Source organism: Populus alba, chromosome 7, assembly GCF_005239225.2.
Source record: "Populus alba chromosome 7, ASM523922v2, whole genome shotgun sequence".
Lineage (NCBI taxonomy): Eukaryota > Viridiplantae > Streptophyta > Magnoliopsida > Malpighiales > Salicaceae > Populus > Populus alba.
In genome coordinates, this window is record NC_133290.1 from 9,320,532 (window position 1) to 9,335,465 (window position 14,934).

The following is a 14,934-nucleotide window of genomic DNA, read 5'->3' on the forward strand; positions in this document are numbered from 1 at the left end:
CCCGTTTGAATATCTAACGTGAAGGCAGAGAATTTTGCCGCGAGAAGGATATTGACCCGAGTTTGCACTAACAAAACTCTATTTTTGGCCTAGTTTTTGTGATTTTTGTTCTTAGTTCAAACTCTCAGTCATATCAGGATTCTCGGCATTCGTCAGTTTTTGAGTTAGACCTGGAGATCCCTTTTGACCAACCACATTACTGTCAGTTCCTGTTCTGTAAAAAGATTGTATCTGACTTCGACTCCTTCGTCAAAGTTGTAGTCCTAGATGCATAGAATAATTTTGGGTTTTGAATCACTTGATTCCGATATCAGAGGCTCAAGATGTTTCCGTTTGAATATCTAACGTGAAGGCAGAGAATTCTGCCGTGAGAAGGATATTGACCAAGTTCACGGGGCTGATTTGAAGGATTTTTTTGGACCAAGGACTGAATCAAAAATTATTAAAATGAGGGATTTAATTAAAGAAGGATATTGAAAGCTGGAGAGGGGGCTGGATCATCATAAATGACATGATTTTTTCCACACCGAAATAAGGAAAATGAGACTTTGCAGCTGCACCCTCCATCTGATTTCTTTCCTTTTTTCGCTGTCATCATGCCTGAATTTCGGAGCTGCAACCACGTTTTTTTCTTGCCTCATTTCAAATGGAGCAGCTGGTCCTATGGAAGGAAAGAAAACAACCACACCCTCCTCTAAAACTAGAAAGAAATCAGACGTAAAGAACCAACATAAAGTCAGAATATTGCAGCTTCCTTTTGCATTTTTTTACTGCAAATCAGTAGGGATTTACGTCCTAGGATTAATGCATTAATGGAGACATTTTAGACTATATATAAGCCCCTCTAATGACCTAACGGGGGAAAGAAAAGAGGGAGCAAAAAAATAGCCGAAAGAGAGCAGAAACATAAAAGAAAAAAACGCAAGAGAGGCAGAGTAAAAAAACACAGAATAAAGGGAGTTTCTTGTTTTGCGTTCTGGTAGCACCGTGAGGGAAGAAAAGAAGAAAAGACAAGACGGAGAGGGAGCTTTGCTGCTAAAGCTGGACAGCAACGTTTTGCTTGGTTTTATTTCATCCTCTGCAGAAAAGAAAACAGTGAGACCTGCAGGTAAGTCTTAACTTTCTTCTCCTTTACTGCCTTTAAATCTATTTGCACCTTTTTCTTTTCTCTTTGCTTTGCTTTGCACATTCGGTTTTTTTTTTTACTATGTACACAATGAACACTTGCCTTGTTTTGTTCCTGTCGTGGCTTTGAGTTTTTGATGAGTGACTATGTTAAGAGGGCTGGCTTTTGGTGTTCTGTTTTTTTTCTTTCTTTAGCTGTTTCAGATTTAAGGAACCGGGGAAGGGGGCTGTTGTTTCCTCATCATCAACTCCTTTCTCTGTTCGGTTTTTTTTCTTGCTTCTTGAGAGATTAGCCGGTCATGGTTTTGTTTTTTTCCTATATACGAATAAAGCATGCTTTCCCAGTTTCTGTTTTGTTTCTCTCTGTTGGCGTGGTGAAATGAATAAGGCAGTTCGTTTTTAAGGTGAGGAAATAATGGGGTTTGTGAGGCACGGACATAGGGGTTAGATTTCAAAATTTCAGTTCTAAAACTGTGGCTCCCTCATACATACGGGTTTATTCCTTTCCAGTTACAAAAATTTAAGTTGATTTGGCTTTGATTGGGTTTTTGTTACGAATTGTTTCAAGCTTCTTGTAATGCTTATAATATGTATGATGGCTTGCTATTTTTCCATTTTGATGTTTACGTCTAATTGTGATGTTTGCGTTTCGACAAAAATATAAAAAATGTTTTTTCTTGTGTGTTGCATACGGCCAATACCCTAACATGTTTTGAATTCTTTTTTTATGTATGTATAAAAAAAAATATTTGAAGTTTCAACAAAGGTGTTTTCGCATAGATTTCGTAAACACAACAAAAAAATTATTTTCTTGCATTTCTGGATTTTACAACATGTTTGTAAAACTCCAAAGGGTATTGGCCAATATTTCAAAAAAAATATAAAAATCCTATTTTGGGGAGGAATTAATCTATTATTCACCGCTAATGTTTGGATAAAGAAATCCTTAAAGGACGAATATCCAAAATATTATTGGGAGTAATAAATCTGCACACATTCGTGAAAGAAGCCTTGATTATAATCGAAAACATTTCAAAAAATTTCTTACTCCACGGTTTACGAGCCGTGAGAGTATAAAATATAAAAAAATATAGGTTTTTTTTGTAGCGCCCTAGATTTCTAAATTTTTTTTCCCATTTCCTTGCGATTTACGAGTCGCAAACTCTTGAAATACTAAAGGGAAAAATGAGCTTTCAAAGCACATGGAATCTCCTTGGATTTCTATCCAAATAAATTTTATTTGAATCAAACCTAGGAAAATTGATGGGATTAGAAAACACCAACACCATAGCAATTATAGAGCAAACCAAACATCAAGCAGCTTACCTTAGGTAGGGCGTACTAGGGGTGCTAATACCTTCCCTTTACGCAACCAGTCCCTTGCTTTAGAATCTCTGAAAGACCAGTTAGGGTTCCTAGTGACCAAAATACTAGGTGGCGACTCCTTCACAAAAAAACAAAAGACCCTGAAATCAATCGAAAGTCGCCACGACGCCGCGCTCCGCCGCGAGGGTGCGACAGTTATATGATGAATATGTTTGTTCTCTTATGCTTATTTTTCCTATGATTGTTTATTTTAATTGCTAAAGCGAACTCTAAGTTTTTATTGTAGACCATCTATTGTTAAGTTTGATATCAAAACCAGAGTTGTGGTATATGAACTTGTGAAGCAACTAAGTTTAATAATTATGGTGGATCTACGTTATTAATCTTAGGGAGAACATTCAATCAAATTAAACATAGATTGCAGACAGTTATGTTTTATTGATTAATAAACTTATCTAGTTCTTAAAGCTACCACTGAATTAAATTACTAGTGCGGACACTGTGGTTGTTTAATGGTTATGATTAGTTATATGGCGGATCCATTAACTAACCAATGTTAAGAAGAGATAAATATTCAAAATATAAATTGATGTTTTGTTTCCATGATCAATTCTGATTTTTATAGGTGGATGTGTGTTTGCGACCAATGATTGTTCTCTTGATATTTTTCTGATTTTATTAAATTTTGTTTGATAGTTTTCTGTTTTCTTTTGCTTTAGCCTAGATAACATCCACCCCCCCCCCCAAATTGCATATCATTTAGCATAAAAATCTGACTTGAACCTTCCTCGTGGGATCGACCCTTTGCTTGCTTTATACTATCTTGTGTGTTGTGTTTAAAGCTAGGATAATTAATTTGTGTTACCGTGACATCGCAATAACTACTATTACTATTATTTATTATTGTTGTTGTTGTTATTGTTGTTGTTGTTGTGTTGTTGTGTTGTTTATAATTTATATAGTTAACCTCCTTGTGGTTTGACCCCGATCTTGCCGGGTTATTTATTACTTTAACACTCCTGCACTTGGGAGAAGACATCAATCTTTTGGTGGTGTGCATCCTTCTAACATCTATTCAAATGCACTCATATGATAACATCTTTCAAGAGTCATAACCATGTTTCAGAGGGTAAACCAAGATGAAGATATGAAGATGTCCTTCAAGTACAATGTTACTCTTAATTGCTGCTAGAAATCATATATTGTCTTTGAATAACATTGTTCTCAATTCATCTGAATGTGCTCGTTCTTCTGTTTATGATCAAAAGGCATTTGTCATTGCTATATGCCAAACATAACCTTGATGGATTTCACTGATTCATCATTTGATTATCTTTCTTTGCCTCCAACTAATATGAATACTGTATATTTTCCTTTCTAGGTTCTACTCTGCAAATTTTGATCTCGTCCAATATATTGATTTAAACTTGTAAGATTCATGATTCACAAGTCCACAACTACTGAATCCACTAAATGTTAATATGTATACTACTAAAGCTTAGCTCTATAATGTGTGGTTTAATTTTATATGTGATCTCAAAAAAATTTTGGTCACCCCACATTATTTATCATGTCATTTTAAGAAAAATTAAGCTATTTCTACAATAAAAACACTTTTAATATTTTAAGATTGACCAGCCTTAATTTTGCATCAAAATATTTTGTTAAAATAAAATGCTAAACATCTCTTGATTTTATAATAATAAAGAGACAAAGAAGAGACATATTTCATTAAAGGATGAGATATGATCCCGAAACAAAATGCAGAATAGCAAAATTCCATAACAACATGATTGACATTTCAACATCCTTCTTGAATCAACTTTTCTGGCAATATATGTGATTCACCAAGCATTTTCGATCACTTGTCATTCTAAGGATGTTCTAGTGACAATATGGCTAATGACACCATCCTTTACAAACTCAACACGCCTCTTGCTCCATAACTTCCAAACTCGATTCTTGTAAATATTCACATCTCATCTCGATTATTCACCTAGGGAATGATGCCTTTAGGCAATTGTTCTTGAGGGCATGACAATTCCAACACTATGTCTAATGGTGCTCCTTATTCGACAATAAAGGTGAACTAAAATGGGAAGCATCTATGGAGTAAACATTTCCCTAATCACAACATCAATACTTTTGGTCTTGAAATTGAAGAATGTCATGTTAGGAAAATAGTCTCTTATCAACCTAACATCAGCATTACAGAAGGCTAAAGAACTTACATGTGGTTCTTTCCTCGTTAAAACCCTTATATTTATTGAATGCCTTTTATTCTATAGAGTAAACATTTCCCTAATTGCAGTATATCAATACTACTGGTCTTGAAGTTGAGGAATGTCATGTTAGGAAAATAGTCTTTCATTAGCCCAACATCAGCATTGCAAAAAGAATTTATATGTGGTTATTTCCTTGTGAAAATCCTTATATTTATTGAATGCCTTTTATTCCACATTGAGATCGCTGAGTAATATCATCGACGTTTAAATCGTTGATGGAGATTCCATTATTTTAATGGAGTTAGGTATCCAGACATCCTGAATAGATACCTTAAATTGATGCATGGTTTGACAGAGTTGAGGTTGGTATTAAGTTTTAATTTCTAGCTTATTTCTAATATATTATTAATATAATTGTAAATAAATTATTATTATTATTATTATTTAAAATTAATTATTTATACACAGGACAAATTCGACTAGGACAATGCACATGACACTATTGCGAGGAAGGTGTGGGAAAATCACGCGGCAACTAGGTAACATTGAAAACAATACAAGATTTTTTTAGAAAAACATTTATGTTTCAAAATCTAATTTCTCACTCTGGAAGTAGGTTGCATGATTTTTGGTATGAAGCACAAAAAAGGCAAAAAAAAAACCGTGAGAGAGAATGGTCTCCAATGCTAGAACGACTTGGCAGTTTGGAGGGATTTCAAACCGATATACATCCCGACAGATATATAGCCGTACTATCTTGAGCATGTGATGTCTGAGTGGTTCACACAACGCTCACAGTTCGGTGCTGACAACTGGAATCAGCCAATTCATGGCTCAATGACAATGCACACCGATGGCTCTGTTTGTTGCCCATGTGAAACAGATGGTAAGATTATTTTAAATGAAATATATCGTTAAATTAATTTGTTGTTAATTAAGTTTTTTCCTTATAGGCTACGTCTCTTGGACGTGAGCCGAGCCTAATGGAGCTGTTTATTGAGACGCACGTGTGAAGTCAAGACCGCCAAAAGGGGGTGCAACATTTCATTGACAACCGTGCTCAACACTTTATGGTATGTTTGTTCAACCATTTTATTTTGTAAATTATTATTTTTATTGAATTGAATATGATGATTACTTTTTTTCATTTTCAGGAGACCTATAATAGTCGGTTAAGGGAGAGATATAGGGACGATCCTTCAACCCATCTGGATTTGTGGATGGAGGTTGGATCGTCCGGTGGACTTGATAAAAATCGAGTGTACGGGCTCTCCAACACTATAGCCGAGAATTTGCGGGCGGCCTATAGTGTCTCAACCATTAGGAGCTCCCAATCAGTATCAAGCACTCAATCCCATGAGTTCGTGAACTTGCAATAAGACATGAATTAGCTCATCGAAAAATACAACCACCTATCAACGAGGTATAGATAACTCTCGATGAATTATGAATAGCTTCGCCAAATGGTTATGAATATGGCATCACATAGTGGTGATACATGTGCACCTCCTCCTTTTGGCCATATAACAACTAGCCTCCTCCTTCTCCTCCAGCTCCACCATTATGTTAATTTGTAATGAATATTATTTAACTTTAATAGTCGATTTAATATTTGTTTTGAAACACATTCAGTTTCTAATGAATATTATTTAACTTTATTTTTTTTGTTTTTGATGTTTAATAAAAATTTTATTTGCATAATTGGTTTTTTTACTATTAATTTATATAATTTTATATTATGTATTCTAATTAACTTTTTAAAAACATATTTAAAAATAATCACAGAGGGTTTTACTAACAGACTATATTCATTGGCATTTGACAAAGAGCGGGAAATGTCAATCTTACCGATGAATTTACAGATAGAATGCATCCGTCGACATTTCATAGTAGCTTGGCGCAAATTTCACAATCACCGATGACTTGACCGATGGATATCGTTTGTTGGTATTTCACACACTCACCGACGGAATACATCAGTCGAAATATTTCAAGCGAGAAATTTTTTTGGTGCGCAATTTCCATCTATAAAACCTTTGGCAAATGTGTTTTTTTTTTTTACCAAACAATGTAGCGATGGTATGATGTATTACCAATGAAAGGAAAGCCGATAGAAGGTTTCCGTCGGGGATGTCGTTAGTAAAAAAATTACCGACAAACTCTAAATTACAGATCGACGGAACAGTTATAACGGTAAAACTGTGAAATCTTGTAGTGTTAACTTCTTTCTTCCCACATTTGGTCCCTTTGTAAATTTTGAATTTTTTTTTTTTTTTTGCAAAATATCAACTTCAATGTCAACTTTAAAAAGCACATTAACAACTGAACACGTAGAAAAAGATGCTGCAAATAATGCAAGATGTCAAGAACATATTTTTTAGGGTTTAGTTATTTTTTTGCTATTTTTGGTTCTTTTTTTTTTTTCAAAAACAGGGTCAAAATTAGGTAGCTATAGATTTCATGAAATCTGGTCTAGACTTGAGTTCACGTTGCTCGTATTTGTTTCGAGTGTTTTTCATGTTCTTTATTTTTTTGTGTTTGATCCATTTTGTTCATGAATTTTTAAGTTTTTGTGTTTTGGGGCGTTTAATTTGTTGTTTTGCTTTAGTTTTGTTTTTGGGTTGCTTTTCGAGTCAAATCATAATTTTTGGTTTGGTTTATGGTCAAACTAAAAATTTTAGGTCAACCCGATTTGTTCAAGAATTCTTTGTCATTTCCACCCACATCGTTCCTGACTATCCCAATCTGAATTATAATCATCGCGATGCTGCACACATGTAACAACAATAGCCATTGGTTTTCTTAGGTTAATATGAACTCTCTATAATGATTGTATATTTTAGCTAAGTATGTTTATAGATTGGCCTTTCTACATAAGTTTTGAAGCAATTAATTTTAAAGTGTCAAAACATGTATTTTTTTTTTGCTAAAAATATAGTGCACATATAAAGGAGGGGAATGGTGTGTTGTTTGGCATTTTTGGAAGGCATGAGAGAGAGAAAAAATGGAGAAATCTACATCAAAGCCAAGATTAAAAAAAAAAAAAAAAAAGGGTTACCGAGCTATAATGCATAGGAAGAAGTATTATTTTGATCATACAGCGAAACAATGTCGTTTTGGTGATTTGGCTTTTGTTTTTGTTGTGAAATGGCATCATTTTACAGATAATGCATTATTTCGATTCAATAGATTTTTTATGTTTAAAAACAGGTTCCTCATATTTTATGGCTTTTTTAATTTAGTCCTTGAATTTTTAACTTTTGACCTATTTCAACCAAATTCTTTTCAATGTCATCTGTTATTGTATTAAAATGGTCCCTCAATTTCTCTATTTTTTTCTAATTTGATCCTTAGCTTTTTAATTTTCAATTATTTATTCAATTTCAACGATTTTCTTAATATTTCTTCACAATTTCATCTATGAATGTATTTTTTTTTTCCTAATACGTTTGCACCTTTTGCAATCTGGTCATTGACTTTTAAGTTTTCAATTATTTAATCAATTTCAATTATTTTCTAGATATTTAAATTTCAACCCTTCAATATATTTAATGATTCTTACAATTTAAGGATTATATATATATATATATATATATATATGTTAGCTAAGAAGGCTGCATTTTAGATGTTTCCTTGCAAGTCTAGTCATCCCTTAGTAGTAGAGCTTTTCTTTTTATTTTTCTTCTCGTTCTTCTTTCTTCTTTATTTTTTATATGTTTCTTGACTTTCTAGCATTTTCAAAGCAAACCTACCAAATGGCCAAAATAATCGCTTCACAGATTTAATGGTCAATCGTCCATAATATTCAGAAATTGCGAACAGCTGCCATGTAGTAAATTGAGCAATTAAGACACCTGAACAGATATCTCTAGTCTTAAACTTCGTTGTCATAACTACAAATCGAAGTGTAGATGATGGGAACGGGATGGATGGAGTTCAAAATTCAAGATTGATGTTAACGAAGTGTAATATCACACATCGGTGAATAGTATGAAAAATCTAAGTGATTCGTACGTAAGCCATTTTTTTTGTATTATCTTATGTGCTCGGGTTGAGGTAATTCAAAATACAAGATTGATGTTATCGATCCCACGATCTGCTCAGACACTAAGTATGTTTTCAGATACTACAACATTCAAACTTGAATATCAAAATGTACATCAATTTTATGGAAAAAGGTCTTAAGGTGTGGGATAATTCTTCTTAAAAGAACTAACCATGTAGTTAGTGCAGGGATATGAAATCTTATTGCAATTTAAGGTGTAATGGATCTTCCAACTAGCTAGTGTAATGAAGGGAGAGTTGATCTCATCAATAAATTATATATGAACATTCAAAAAAAAAAAAAACAATCGCAAGAATCTCGAAACCAACTAAATTTCCAAACAAAATCCAGGAAAGCAACAGAAAAGCAAAACCTTTCAAAACAAAAAAAGTTAAGTTCATGGTAAACATAATATTGAAGTCTTTGAGTGCCATGTAGATATATATTACAAAACCAATTAACTAGCTTGTGAGGCTTTAGTCCCTATACCTATCATTATTATAACTACACGAATATTCACATAAGAAAAGGATCAAAAGCACACTCCACGACTGATCTAAGCTCATCCCAGTCCCCATGTGTAAAAATCTCATGGATATACGGGCTGGACATGTTTGACGATGAAGCCATGGATGGTGGCTGAGCTATGTGGCTCAACTGGTCCAAATGCAGTGGTTTCCTTTCGATGGCGTGACTACCAGCAGGAGGCTTATTATCGTAATGTTGAATGATTGGAGCACCAAAACTGACGTAGCTTTCTTGTTTGTAAATGGACTCGACTGGACTGCATATCTTGGAGCTCGTGTCAATTGGTGGTTGTTGACATTTGGTTGATAATTGCCTCCAATCCGGTGTGTATTTTCTGTATGACACATTTCTTTTGAAAATCCTACAGAGTGTCCATACCTCCTGTCAACAATCAACAAAATAATTGCAAAAGCAAAAACAGAATCAGAACCCAATTACCATGAAACTCTATTATCCCATGCACGATAAAAATGATATATATGGACCGTCGTTTGAAATTAAAGCGTGAGGCGATTTGAACCATTCATCATGCATGTGACCACAAGATGAGCAAACTATACAACTAGCTAGACACATGCTCGGTACTGCAAAAAGAGTATTCTTTCCTTACAGAAAAACATTATTGCAGGAGGCATGCAATAATAATACCATGTGCAGTGGCAGGGTGGGATGATTGAACTCAATTCGATCGGTCAACGGAAAAGAAAATCCAGCAGTGTTTGAATCTAATGACCGAGATTAGCTAAGAGAAAACAAATAATAAGTAGTTAATTTGTTATTTCTTTCATACACTTAATCATATTTATTAATTAATTTGAATTTAGTAGTTTCAATTTACGTAACCTAATAGAACATGTATAATAGAAAGGAAACATAGGAATATATATCCCAATCTAACACAAGCATATTGGCCGATTCAAATAATAATATTACTTTCACAAAATATGTTAGTCATTCACAATAATACTAGATATACTAAGAGTCCCCCCCCCCCCCAATGTCCTCCTGCAAGGGGATGATACATTGATAAAATAATTAATATCAATAATAATTACTGATTTATCGAAGAACACGAATTAGCAAGAGAATATAATAAAAAGACTCAAACACTCTAGCATGTATAACTTATGGTTGTTAGTTTATGTTCTTACAGCTTCTTGGGGAGATATTTCAGCTTTGGGGATGGCGGTGGAGCTGGTGTTGTTATCACTGGCGGGAAGGCGAAACTCGTGCATCATCCAATCGGTTTTGGTGCCTTTTCCTGCGCTTCCGCGATAGTAAACAAGTGTTTTCTTGAGTCCAATGCAGTCACGGCCTTCTCCTCCGAGGGAATATACCGGCTTGTCAATGCCAGTTGCTTTCCAAAATCCAGACCCTGTCACCCTATTAGGTCTTATGCTATTCCTATACTTTCTTCCTCTTTTGCAAAAGAAGTATCCTTCATTATCTCCCACACTGCTTGGCTCTACATGAATATATACCAACGAAATGAGAGAAACATTTGCAGCAAAATGAATGAGAAGATGGCATGCAATAACAAGTGGTTTATACAACATCGTTTGCCAGCTATTTTTTTCTCGAGGAAGAAGAACTGAAAATTATCGTCTCTTTGTTTTTTCTTCTACAAGCTAAGGGAACGCGGAAAGAGGTGTGTTTCACCGTTTTTTTTTTGTTCTTTCGTTTTTTTTTTCTTTTTTTTTCAATTGATCTTTTTTAAAAAAAAAATTGTATATAATTACGTGTGTGCTATATTCTGCCATTGATAAGCTAGAAAACCCCAACTGATTCTGCATATCTTTTCAGATCAAGATATATTAATTTATGACATGTACAACCATAATTTGAACTTGTTGAACTTGAAAACGAATTAAAATGGATTGATTAATTATAGCTAGAAAATCGAGTTAAACAAACTGTTCCAATAGCACAGCCATCTAGGAAACCAGTCAAGTTCGAAAGCAGCCCGGCTAGATTGAGAAAAAGTATACTAGCTTGCTTGGCAGCATCATGAAACTATAAATTCTTAAAAAATAATGAAATGATTACTTAAAATACACATTAGATTAATTAAATCCTAATTTCTTTTATATTTTTTTTAATAAAAAAGAGATGTTTTGTGAAATATAATTAAGAAGCTGGAACAAGACTACATACTTGGCAGATCCCATGGATCATATTTGTAGATATCAACTTGTTTGATGAGCTCGATATTGAGAGGCTTCCTGTCCACCTTTCGACGAAGATAGAACCCAACAAGCTCTTCATCTGTTGGGTGAAATCGAAACCCTGGAAGTTGAGCTTCTTCAACGCCGGCATCATCTTTATAATTAGTACTGCTAATATGACCTTGACAGTTGTTCATGCTGATGGCCTTCTCTACCATTATCTACAGCCCCTTTTACTCTCTGCTTTTTCAATTCAGAGGAAACTATGATCATAGCAGTTTGAAGTTAATTTTGGACGTGAACAAACGTTATTTAATAAATTCTTGAGGGGCTAAGGTCAAGTCTCAATATTGACTCTACCAGGTAAACTGGACCCACATAGATCTTAGAAGGTAGAAATAGTCTTCGCATTTGTTCCTGAGTTGCCATCCACGACTTGTAAAATGAGGGACTTGATCCTACAATCACAGCTTTAGGTTTATTTTCATGGACTCAAATTTTAAGTAATATATGACATCACATAAATAGTATCATATATACATATATATAAAATGAGGGTTGGGGAGGCCAGTGCCAAGGGTAGATTTGGTCATCGAGGCTTCTAGTTTGAGTCTATCAAACAAATAAGATAAAATATATATATTCCCTATCAGTAATAGTATCTTAGCCTCTTCAAGTCAAAACATTTATTTAATGAGCGCCGTGTCTTTATTGTTGATAAATTGTAATATATACTAAAAGATATCACTCTGGACTGCGTAGTGCAGTGCAGTCCACAGTAAAACAAAAACCCCTGATCCTTATGTTTTAGTGTTTTTTTTTTAATTATCTTTTTTTTAGTTGTTTTTTTATGCATTTTAGGATTATTTTTTTGCTTCTTTTTTTATTTATTTTTCTTTTAACAATTTTTTTTTAATTTAGTTTATTAATGTTTAATTTTTTTATTTAATTATCAAACTTTTATGAAACGTTTTCTGAGTTTAACGGGTTAATCTAGTCTGACAAGTTAACCCATAAATTTTTTTTTTTGCTTTTTTTTTTCTTTTCAATTACTTATTTTTGTTTAGTTTAGCTTGTTAATATTAGATTTATTTCTATTTGGTTATCTGACTTTCATGGTACATATCCCGAGTTTCACGGGTTAACCTGGTTTCACGGGTTAACCCAGTTAATTCTAGGTTGACCCGTCAATTTTTTTTGTTTTTTTTATTTTCATAATTTTTCTTGTTTAATTTAGTTTGTTAATATTAATTTTCTTTTATTTAGTTATCAGACTTTCATGATACAGATCCTGAGTTTAACGGGTTAACACGGTTTGACGAGTTAACCCAGATTTTTTTTTGTTTTTTTTTTTTATTTTTAATTAATTTTTTTTTGTTTAGTTCAGTTTATTAATGTTCACTTTTTTTTATTTAGTTATCAGACATTCATAACACGGATCCCGGGTTTAATGGGTTAACCTGGTTTGACGAGTTAACCTAAAATTATTTTTTTTGCTTTTTTTTTTTTTTAATTATTTTTTTCGTTTAATTTAGTTTGTTAATGTTAAATTTCTTTCTATTTATTTTTTTTTACTTCTTAGAGGGTTTTTTTTCTTTTTAATTAATTTAGTTTATTAATATTAAATTTTTTTCTATGTAATTCTCAGTTGATGCCTTTAGTTTTTTTTTTTTATGCCTTCGACTATGGACTGCACAGTGCAGCCCACAGTGAAAAGTATGATGCTTTTTTTTTTTTTTAATTAATTTTTTTTCTTTAATTTAAATTGTTAATGTTAAATTTTTTCTATTTAGTTATCAAACTTTCATGACACAGACTAGTTAACTTGGTTTGACGAGTTAGCCCAGTTAATTATGGGTTAACCCATTAATTTTTTTTTTCTATTTAGTTATCAAATTTTTACGACGCGAATCTAAGGTTTGACGGGTTAACCCGGTTTGAAGGGTTAACCCAATTAATTCATATATTTTATTTTATTTTTCCTCATTAGTTTTTTTCTTCATGTTGGTTTTTTTTCTTTGTTTTTTTCTTTTTAATTAATCTATTTAATTATCACACTTTTATAACACGACCTTGCAACCAAACCCACGTCCAATGCTATTGGGTCTGGTATTGCAGCCAAACCCACTTAAATTTAGGTCCTGCAAGTTTAATGTTATTATTAATATTATAGATATTACTCTTGGGTTAGGCGTTGTAACCAAACCTAAGACTCTTGGATATAACTTTGTAGAAAGACCTGATATTTTTATATCTTAGTTTTTTTTTTAAATGTAAAAAATAATTGACCTGTGGCATCACGCGGGTGATGTAACTAGTCCTATTCTAGACCATGCGTGAGGAGTATTGGAGTAACTTTCATTTCTGCGATTGCATGAATTCTGGTTTTTCAATCATACTTATCTAGCAATATTTTCTTGTAGTGTTGTTAACTATATTATTGTCAAGCACTGTGCTATCAGTTAGATCATGTTTTTCTTAACATAAATTTTTCAATGAGAAACAAAATGACTGAAGTCAATTTAGTTTAATTTTTAAAATTGATGAACTAGATCATGAGACTAGGATTAACCTCATAGAAGGCAAAACAAAAATCACAAAGCAAGATCCACAATCAATTAAATATCGAAGGATAAAATTGAAAACAAATCAATAAAAATGATTAAAAGAAAAATAAATAACAATCAAAATAATGAAGATCAAATTTAAAATATAAAATAAAATAAAATATTGAGGAATGAAATTAAAAAAATAATAAATAAATAATAGTAATGAAAATAAAAGGGACTAAATTTAATATAAAAATTAAATGAAACCAAATGTTAAGTGATAAAATTGAAAAAAAAAATTAAAAAAATAAATATCAATCAAACATTGTCATGGAAGCCATCTTTATGTTGCCAAAAATCTGCTACTCACAACGTTTAAAGAACACAAAAGCCTCCTACATGTTGACTTGTTTGTTGCACATGAAAACCTTTTTTCCCTACTTGTTTACCATAGTTCCCATGCTTAAATGTTTAAATCTTGTTCCTTCAACACTTAATTGTTTTAAATGAGCCAAATTTTCTTTTATTTTACATAATTGAGCACTGAACATTTCCCTTGATATTGCAAAATCCATATATCAAGGTAACCAAAACAAAATACAAAGTCAAATCCCAAATAATGCTAATTCAAAGAGATCAAACTAGAAAAAAAAAAAAAAAAAAAAGAGACAAAACTTCCCCCTTGAGCATGTAAATCAATCCATGAATTTGGCAAAAAATAAAGGGTTGAATATTTATGGAATCTTTAAATTCAGTTTTCAAAGCTGTAATTATTCTAAATCATATAAATTTAATTTTTAATTTTACATAACCAAGATTTAACCAACCGACAAACATTTTCTCAAAATCTCAAGAAGCAAATAATTAACAAGAAAAAAAAATAAAGGACCAAAGCATAATTAAACAATCCTAGAGACAAAAAATAAAAAAAACATTGCTGGCATCCAAAGTATTTTGTGTCTGGCCATAAT

The 14,934-nt window shown here is 32.6% G+C and overlaps 1 protein-coding gene across 1 annotated transcript; it reads right to left on the reverse strand.

Moving 5' to 3' along the window:
* Positions 1 to 9,095: 9,095 nt before the first annotated feature.
* Positions 9,096 to 11,678, reverse strand: LOC118045584 (transcription factor JUNGBRUNNEN 1). Its single transcript, XM_035054249.2, has 3 exons — positions 11,404 to 11,678; positions 10,401 to 10,714; positions 9,096 to 9,630 (listed from the first exon to the last, which is right to left on the reverse strand). The coding sequence occupies exons 1-3, from the start codon at positions 11,630 to 11,632 to the stop codon at positions 9,238 to 9,240; spliced, it is 936 nt and encodes a 311-aa protein (XP_034910140.1). The 5' UTR covers positions 11,633 to 11,678; the 3' UTR covers positions 9,096 to 9,237.
* Positions 11,679 to 14,934: the final 3,256 nt, after the last annotated feature.

What these genes read in the sequence shown, in the direction of transcription:
- LOC118045584 (XM_035054249.2), bottom strand. Translation starts at nt 11,632, where the DNA reads ATGGTAGAGAAGGCCATCAGCATGAACAACTGTCAAGGTCATATTAGC. An exon ending in TGATCCATGGGATCTGCCAA is followed by an intron (nt 10,715 to 11,403) that starts GTATGTAGTCTT and finishes ATATTCATGTAG; the next exon opens with AGCCAAGCAGTGTGGGAGAT. An exon ending in AAATATCTCCCCAAGAAGCT is followed by an intron (nt 9,631 to 10,400) that starts GTAAGAACATAA and finishes GATTGTTGACAG; the next exon opens with GAGGTATGGACACTCTGTAG.